Raw genomic sequence first — 9,686 nt, forward strand, 5'->3', positions numbered from 1 at the left:
CATGTCATTACTAAATTCTTTGCCAAAACATACTTTGTGCTAATAAACAGTAACACATATGCCCTCTAAACTGGTTTATAATTATACATGCACTGTACCTGTCTGATTGTCGAGTCACGTGGGTGTGAAGTCATAAAATTGGTGACGTTATAAAATTGATGACGTCATACCGACTGTTAGTCGTTTCTGGCCTCTTCAGCCAAACTCTGGATTTGTCGATGTGTGGGCTTCTATTCTGGCATTTGTTTCTTGGAAGAAGTTGCAATTGCAGCTGTATGGTGAAAGTTGATGTGCTATATGTTTGAGGCCAGGTACATATATACGTGTTACGTAGTGATCTGGTGTACTGTGTGGGTGACTGGTGGATATACCTACGTCACGTTCAGAACTCGGCCAAGCGGTAGCATGGCCTTCCTTGTAGTTAGGCTATTTTTCGAGCACGCACTTTGTTTCTTTGTTGTACATTGCACGAATACCTTTAGATATACAATCGAGAAGTTGCTCCATTTCGGATCGCGAGTGCCTCTGAACACTCGGGACAGCACATTGTTAATGTCATCCTATCTGAATCACGCATTGAAGCAAGAAAGTCCATTGGGAATTTAATTAGTATTAAGCAGTAAACTTGATCGGGCAATTTGGTCAATCAGTTACCTGTTTGATCTCAATATCCATTTTTATGAACACATGCCAACAGACCTGGGAACTGAATTCAGTACTCGAGTAACTACGGCCATTACGAACTTTAATAAACCAGACCTCATATCTAAACCACACTCATATCTAAACATGGCAAGAATTCGCCCATACAAGAAAGACCAATCTGCAAGTGTTACAACTAGAAATTACTCAACACCTAAGCTAAACATCATCACGCCCCATAAAATCATCACCAAGTGCAACTAAGTGCTGGACTGGGTTTCAGTACTGTCCTCATTATGGCGAAGATCCACAAACTGTTTCCACCTGACCTAGCAGGCTATCTAATTCACTTTCAAGTTGTACAAGCTTGGCTGTTTTTGCTTCTAGTTTCAGCTTTTGCCTGTCGTAATCATCCATCACAGCTATTAACACAACTACATTCACACAAACGCAATAACAATGACAGTCGACAACATCAAACCCTTCAGCCTTTTGACAATATTGTAGTTGGCAACATCCCTGTGCAGACGTTCAGCTTCTGACAAGAGGCTATCAGCCGTATCACTGTCAGAAGTTGCTGCTGAGAGAGCTGAAGATGCGTTCAGGTCTCGAGCGTGTTTGTACACCATTGTACCATTCTGTATCAATTCACATACACCATGACAATGATACGTCAATCAGAATTGCAACAAGAATTGCTTACCGCGACAATGGCTGGTCCAGTAACATTACAAGCGGTCGAAAGCAAATCGTTAGCATTATTCAAGTCGTCTATGGCAGTATTGCGGCATTTTTCAACTAAACCAACAGTGTGCAGTGCTTGCATAGCAATATCTCTCGATTGGGTAGTAAGACTGTGGGTTTCACTAGTAAGCGTATGAATCTAATCCAATGAAAAGCTTAGTTTAGTAGTACATGTAGAACCAGATTCTAAACTGCTCACCATTGTTGCATCCTTGCGTGCTGCAGCGTCCACCGCCAGTGTGTCATTGATCTTTGATTCTCCAATTAGTTGACTATCCCTTGCTGTAGACAAGCCAGTTTCAATGTCATCGATGAAACTTGCTGCCTCTTGACTTACATTCCTATGACACAGCAACATACATTTGTACAGCAACAAGTTTCAATGTTACTACAAAAACATACAATGCCAAACTTGCACTATGTTGTACAGCTTGTGCTCTCCTTAGCGCCTCATTGGCATCAAGCACTGTGTCATTCACCGTCACTTCAGGCACAATAGTTTCGTTTATGTCTCTTGACAACTGAGTAATCCTATCTACTGACTCCAACTGCAGAGCCAATGTCTTGTTAGCAGTCTCTTCAGCGTTCACTAAGACTGTTTCTTTCATATCAAGCAGCGTCGTAGAACTGTTGATTGCAGCAAGCACACGTGTTGCTTTCTCATCGGCAGCAATAGAAGTATTCTTAGCGGCATCGACATTTTCATAAAGTTGGCAAATTGTATCGAAAGAATCAGTAGCCTTAGCACGGGTTTCACTAGCAGTTTTGTTATCATTAGTAGCCTCAGCTCGTTTCTGTTTAGCCAAAAGGAGAGCATCTGCAGCCGTATCATTAGCATCCATGGCCAACTTTGTAGCATTAGCTGACTCTTCCTCATACATTGTCAGATCTTCCTCAATGGCATCCCGCTGACTGATCAACGACATCAGCTTCTCAGTATTGTTGTGATAAATCTCTCTAAACTCAGTCTCAAATGTGCGAGTGGCAGCTGTGTTACTATCAGCATGAGCGGCTCTGTGTACAGCTTCTTCTGTAGTCATTTTGGCGACATCTGCCTGACTTTCAGCAGCGACTACACGTTGCTTGTTAGCCGTGATTTCAGTCAGCTTCATTTCAGATGATTCATAAGCATCGCTTGCGCTGTTATTCAGACGCATGGCCCAATCCAAAATGTATTCATTATCCGTGTACATCCCATTTGTCAATTTCACGGTCCCATTGAATGAGTTGGTCATGCTCAGAGAGTTGTCGACATGGTCAAGAGTGCTCTTGACTGTCTCATACAAAGCCATGTACATGGCAAGGCTGTCGTTTACCTAACACAGCACTGATAAGTAACACAATCAAATATATTAATTTATACTACAGTTTCTAAAGTCAGCTTCACCAGCATTGAATTTGAACAATTTGTTAAATTTTTGCTGCAGAAAGTAACAAAGACCAACAAGTACCAAGTTACTCACAATCAGCAGCAATCACATTGTCAACCTTTGTTTGGCTACTATATGCTATATATATATATATATATATATATATATATATATATATATATATATATATATCATAAAATAGGTGGGTAGCTCAGGTAATCTTAGAAAAATTGGAGAGAACCAAGCAAATGACATTGTTTGAGATGATAGTTTTGGTCAAATGCACCATGACACATTAGACTTTTCTCCAATTCCACAATAACTGCACCACATGACTACAAACACCACCAAGCACTGCACTCTTACCATCATGGCAGACAGTCGTGTCTGTAATGACGACACTTCCTCAGCAATAGCCGTGCTGTTGACTTGAAGGTTGCCCAAGATAGTCATTAGCACCGATCGCAACGTTGTCACATTGTTTGTCAACTGTTCAATAGTAAACTTGGCATAGTGTCCTTCTATAACACTCCTAATACGCAAGTTCTCATTGTTAGTATTTGTCACCAGTTCTTCAATAAGTATTGTCCAGTTTAAGAAACATGGACCACAACTGACACAATTGGGGACAACGCCTGGAACGGTTTGTAAATCAAGTCACTGAAACACACAACTTAACAATCACCATACCTTGAAAACCAATCGCACAATTGTCACATGTACGTCCACTGATTCCATTCAAACATGGGCATTGGCCAGTGTCCTTGTTACATGTGTTATTGCCAATGATGGTATGACTTACGTTACAAGTGCACATGAGACAGCCAGCTGTCTTATTGAACAACTCATCATTACACTGACTACACGTTCGATCTCCAGAATCGAAATTTGGTTTACATGGACATTTTCCCGTTGCCTAGTAATGAACATATTAAACAATCAAGTTAATCTGCTGAGATCATATTACCATGATGGGTACACCCACAAACCAATAACTCTACAAGACAGATGATGAACTAGCTAGCCTACTATCTAGTACACAAGGCCTTGGCTAATCTGATACTTTATGTCAATATTAGATGTTAACATCCCTCCAAAATCGATCACTTTAATTAATCGTTTGCTGTTTCCAGTCAACTTGCTGTGTGCTTCCTGTTCAGCCTGTTTAAAAGAATACAGTACAGCAAATAAGCTATTCCTGACTCAAGGCTGATGTACTACAGCAATGCATCTGTTTCGGAAATAGGGAAGTAAGCATATGTATATGAATCTTCTCAATAGTAAAAAGCTGCAATGCTATGAATCTGTACAATGTGCTTTAACAGTCCAGAGCTATTGACACACAGTGCCAAGAATAAAATTTGTTAATACCCCCAAAATCATGTTTTATTACCAGTGCCTACAAATACCGGAATGAGAAACGGATACCTTAGGTTTGCTGTAGCATGAAAGAGTACCACAGATTACATTAGAACACACAAATAAATATGTTCGCAACAAATAGAGTGACAAATAGCACATACCTTGTTGCAAACTAATCCAGATGAGCCAATAGAATCGCAGTTGCAAGGACTGCAGTCTCCAGTAATCGGATCACCAAAGAATCCATCCTTGCATTTCCCACAAAAGTTGCCCTCTGTGTTGCCCGTACAGTTGAAACAGATGCCTGAGCTCACTTCACACTGCGTTGAATGACCATTGCAATCGCATGGAACACACGGCACAGTTGAGTTTCCTCCGACAACCTCTCGTTTAAATCCAGTTGAACAGCTCTCGCAAGACATGCCTTCAAATCCAGTTGGACACGTGCAGTTCTCAATAGTTTCTTCACTTGGCAGAAAGACGACACGTTGAAGAGAAACATCATTCAAAGCACCAAACAGTAATGAATCAGTCTAAATAACACACAAAACAATTGACCTTACCACATTTAAGCAATCTGGAAGCAAACGAACTTGGCCAAAGTCAGCTCGCAAGCGAATATATTCGACATCTTCAAGGACACTTTTCATCTCACTAGTAGTAATCAGCCTTGGCACTCCAGCATTAATCATAAAATTGGATTCAACTAGCAACACCTAGGACATGTAGAACTTACACACAACAAAAACATCAACATCAGCATCAACACAACTAACCTTATACGTTTTCAAATCTTGAAAGAAATCCACAACATCAGATGCAACTTCAGTTCCCAACACATGATAAATAGGATTGACAAACGATCTGCCCTTGATAAACAGATCCCCAGCTGGATTGCTCATAAGAGTTGGCTGACTTGCACCAGTATTTTGTCTCCATACACCCAACCGGAATTGTATGACACGTTGATAAGAAGCAGACTGATCACCAAGGTACTTCAATGGTGCAACAAAAAATTCATCTTCTGTACTGGTAAAGGACACCAGAGCCCTATCACTGAACACAACACATGGTACAATGATGCAAGCAAACAAGCAGACACCATCAAGCAGGCTACCGCTTACTTTGAATCATCCTGAAACACAGCAACAGTATTTAGATCGCCTCCACTCTTAATACCAGTCCAACCCTGTGCTGATGTACTGTCAAACTTTGTTTCAATAAATTCTTCTTTTGGTAGTGTTACATTAGCCAGAGAACAGGCTCTTGAATGATTATTACAGAAGCACTCTGAGCATCCGACACCACGAATACCAAATCCAAAGAATCCTGCATCACATTTATCACACATCAATCCTGTGACTCCATCATAACACACACATTGTCCACTGGTCTTGCTACAAACAGATGTGGGTTGAGTCCCAATTATGTTACAGAGACAGTCAGTACAACCGTTCCTTGTAATGTTGAAAAATCCATCTTCACAGACCGTGCAACGATCCCCAGTGACTGCTGGTTTACACATACATTTTCCCATTTCATTGCACTCAGGTGACAAAGAGAAGTTGGAGATGCAGTCACAATCTATGCAATAGACACTTAACTGTTGCTACACAATATGAGCTGTTGATCCAAACTTACCCTCACAAACATCAGGGTTGTGTGAACTAAAGTTGAAGAACCCTGTTTGACACAAGTCACACTGCATTCCAACAACATTAGGATGACAAGGACAATATCCGGTTTCGTTGCACTGAAGTGAAGTCGAGCCCACCATATTACACTGACAAGCTATACATACAGACAACCAAGTCAGATAAAGAATGACCTTAAAGAATGCCTGACTTAGTACAGTACACATTACATACATATGTGAACATAGAAAGTGGAAGTCGAAGACAGTCAATACAAACAAACACAGTACTACTGCTCATCCTACTGAACAGCACTTATCCAAACAGCTCATGCTCGCCATGTAGTCATCATGTGGCCACAAAATCAGTTTCAATATCAAATCACAAAACCAAAACCAAGGTAGAAACAAAACGTGTAAATTCTTGCAGAAATAGGGCTAATAATGGAGACATCTTTTGAAAGTTTTGCTATGACAAAACAGCAGATTTCTATATGCTACACATGTAATGACAGCCACCTGTAGTGATATTTCCAACAAATCAATTATCCAAATAACCTCTGGTCCCAATGTGTCCAGATAAGTGGTGCTCTAATGTACTATATAAGTGATGTTGACAACATTGAAAATTTGTGTAACACACACACACTGTACTAACAACTCTTTAAATTACAGTGCCTATTTCAAACACTGTACAAGACTTCAATGTTCCATCTTGGCTTTTGAGAAGGGTGTAATGCCATGCCCCACTTTCAGTGTGTCCTGCCCCTTTAAGCAAGCCCACAAGAAATTAATTAAAGGTGTGTGTGTGTGTGTGTGTGTGTGTGTGTGTGTGTGTGTGTGTGTGTGTGTGTGTGTGTGTGTGTGTGTGTGTGTATGACCGCGCGTGTGTGTGTGTATGTGCACATATCTCCAAAATGAAGAGACGTAGCTCAGTCAAATTTGCTCATGCACGCAGATCCCATCACTGTACACAGTGAAGGTCTTGCCAGTCTTCCAGACTTTTCTTCACAACAATTTCATGCATGCCTCCTCTCACACTTGATTTTCATTAGGACAGTGCATCAGATCTCCAATAAATCTAAAATTGCCGTTCTTGACCTCAGACGGTACGCACATAGCGTGTCTTTTATTACCAGCGATGTGGATAAAAGCAAGATTTTTTCGACTATATCCGGAATATGCCTACCTTAGCTTCCCTGTGTCTGCTTGTCAAGTACTGTAAATCCACAAATTTTTGTACGCAACTATTCGTACATTTGACAAGAAGACCTTTTGTACACATCTTATTTTTGTACAGGCTCTAACAGACAATTTTAGCGCACGCTATTACAGTAACTGTTTCATTCTGTACATGCGTCAGCATACGTGATTCATGAGTTCTAAGCTAAAGCAAAGCGGTATCCATGCTTGGCTCACGACAAACGATCAAAAAGAACTACTGTACCACTACCAAGGAGATCGTGAGCAACAACCGGGATCCGACAAGAGGACATTGCAGTCGAGTAGAGAAAGTGCTGGACCGAGATCACTTGGCAGCCAAGAGCAGAAAGAGAGGACAATATCGCGTCTATGACTCCAAGACTAGGCTGACCATTTGCCCAAGTCGCTGAAGAATGTGGACTTTTACGAGGGCACGCGCTTGTCTGCAACACAGAATCACAAAAATCAGCAGTTCAATTAACCTGCAATGCGTATCAAAATCAGTTGCTAGTATTGGACCAATGGCCTGAAGAAATGGTACAACTAAAAATTTAGCAGAAAAAGGTCACGGGAGCTAGGCGCCTTCTTCTTGGACTGGCATTGGATGAAAAAGAGATGACTTACATATATTACTTGCATGCCTTGCAAGACAGCAGCTGGGTCGTCAACCAAAGTGTAGCGTGCACATTAGGATTAATTCAAAAGAACAAACCATCACTGCTGCAAGAACTACAACTGTCTGGTTCATATTCTGTTGATGCCATTGCTAGATAGATGTCTATCAGAGTACTTTCAGAAACAGTTTAAGTTGAGTGACATCATAACGTTCCAAACTGGGCATGCTGTACGTAGAGAGTTTCATTTTGGTCATTTGTTGTTGCAAAACCAGTATATTGTTCAGTTGGATCTTGTGTTGTGGTACTGTACATCATCAAAATCGATATAGTGGCAATTTGTAATAACAGTTTGTCATCCATGAAAATTTTTAGTGTGCATCATTTACGAGTCGTACAAACAATATGAAAATAAAATGCATACAAAAATTTGTGAATTTACAGTATAGTCTAGCATAGCCAGACCCTACCCACCATCATACTTCGGGTGGGAAGGGTATGCTGAATTGCCTTTGAAGTTGCCGTTCTTCACACTCAATTACTCTCCTGCATTCAGGGGGACTAAGACCTCTTTAGTGGTCAACATTGATGCCTAAAGAAAACAACTAAGCACATGCTCACATCAAAGGAGATAGGATATTGATCGCAATTAGCCACCTTGCTCATGCATATGATACTCTTTATACTTACTACAGCGTGAAAGATGACGTAAAAAGTACCTGTGTCCGAAAGAAATATGGTTTAGGAGTACACTAGTACTGTACAAACATTAACATACAGTACAACCGATGTCACGGCACGTCGTGTGGTTCCGAAGATTCTTTTTGGAGTTGATATGCACACAGACGACGCAGTGACAAGTGGTAGCCGATGACCAAAGGCAGCTACTATCAATAACAACTAGCTGTTACTGGGGCAACGCTTTGCTGCTACAATGCCTGCAATGCCCAAACAAAGATGATAGGATCCATGGGAACTGACAGCACAGGTAACATATGCGCTAGCAAGGTGGCCAATTGTGATCAATATGGTATCCCCATTGATGTGAGCGAGTGATTAGTCATTTTGTATAAGCATCAATGTTGACCACTAAAGAAGTCTTTAGTCCCCTGGAATGCAGGGGAGTATGGAGTGCAGCTAAGGACAACTTCAAAAGCAATTCACCAGACCCTTTTTCGTTGCTACACGTTTCTGTGCAATGGCAGCAAGATCTTTGAAGTGATGACATGCACCAGGAATGTTAATTAAATAGCTGCAAAATTAGACAAGACAAGTATCCAGGATTTTTTGTTGTCTGCACCCAACATCTGGGGGTTAGTGCTTTATGTAGAAATTTACGTAAATTTATGTGCTCAGGCAAAAACAGGCAAATCAGCTAGTAGTATGTATTTGTTCTTTATTTATGCAAACAGCACCAACTTGAGCCTTATATATTCACTTTTGGTAGCTTAATTGTCACTAAGACTCCAAATTCAGCATCTAGGTACATGCGGTTGCTGCTGATTTCTCTCCTGTATTCGATAACGCTTCTATCTTTCAAGGCAATCTCATACCAAAAACTTACAGCACATATCAATATGTCACTGTCGGTGGCCATCTTCAAGCACGCACACTAATGTCATATCACAGTTAAACCTAACCCACATGCTAAAACTACAACAAATCAGTTTAGCGCAGGTGGAGCAGGTCAGTCCATAGCCAGTTTACTTTTTCTTTTTTTAGTGCAACCAGTTGTTAACCCTGTTCAAGGCAAAGTGGAAATACGCCCTAACATGTAGCTACATATTCTAAGGAGGCACAATCACTTTAACATGGTTGCATAAAGCTGACTCCACCAAAAGAGCTGGTCGTCGTTATTGTATTTTTATAATTCCGGATTAGGTACAGGAGTGAGTGAGTAAGCCCTCCATCCGAATCTAAAAATAGGAATTTAATGATGTCATCATATCACTTTCAGACCACCACCGTATTTCTTCAATTAAATGCTGCCCTCGGTTAAATGCCGAAGCTGAGAGTACAGAAAAATTCAAACGACGCCCTCAAATAAATGTAGCATCTCAATAAATTCCAATATATGTAGCCCAAAGTTTGAGAAAAAGTCATACGACTTCTTCAGAG

General features: G+C 40.7%; 1 protein-coding gene across 1 annotated transcript; it reads right to left on the reverse strand.

Annotated features, from left to right (window-relative positions):
* Positions 1-719: 719 nt before the first annotated feature.
* Positions 720-5,905, reverse strand: LOC134191137 (laminin subunit alpha-2-like). Its single transcript, XM_062659715.1, has 12 exons — positions 5,760-5,905; positions 5,243-5,702; positions 4,895-5,174; positions 4,712-4,834; positions 4,280-4,651; positions 3,447-3,672; positions 3,123-3,391; positions 1,789-2,702; positions 1,586-1,727; positions 1,346-1,525; positions 1,124-1,280; positions 720-1,064 (listed from the first exon to the last, which is right to left on the reverse strand). The coding sequence occupies exons 1-12, from the start codon at positions 5,893-5,895 to the stop codon at positions 937-939; spliced, it is 3,387 nt and encodes a 1,128-aa protein (XP_062515699.1). The 5' UTR covers positions 5,896-5,905; the 3' UTR covers positions 720-936.
* Positions 5,906-9,686: the final 3,781 nt, after the last annotated feature.

This window comes from Corticium candelabrum, chromosome 15 (assembly GCF_963422355.1).
Source record: "Corticium candelabrum chromosome 15, ooCorCand1.1, whole genome shotgun sequence".
Taxonomy (NCBI): Eukaryota; Metazoa; Porifera; class Homoscleromorpha; order Homosclerophorida; family Plakinidae; genus Corticium; species Corticium candelabrum.

Excerpts from the sequence above, each read along its gene's own strand:
- LOC134191137 (XM_062659715.1), bottom strand. The coding sequence starts at position 5,895 with ATGGTGGGCTCGACTTCACTTCAGTGCAACGAAACCGGATATTGTCCT. Across the intron at positions 4,652-4,711 it reads TGCGAGCTGACTTTGGCCAA|ACTGATTCATTACTGTTTGG; the intron begins GTTCGTTTGCTT and ends TGTGTTATTTAG. Across the intron at positions 1,281-1,345 it reads CTGGACCAGCCATTGTCGCG|AATGGTACAATGGTGTACAA; the intron begins GTAAGCAATTCT and ends GAATTGATACAG.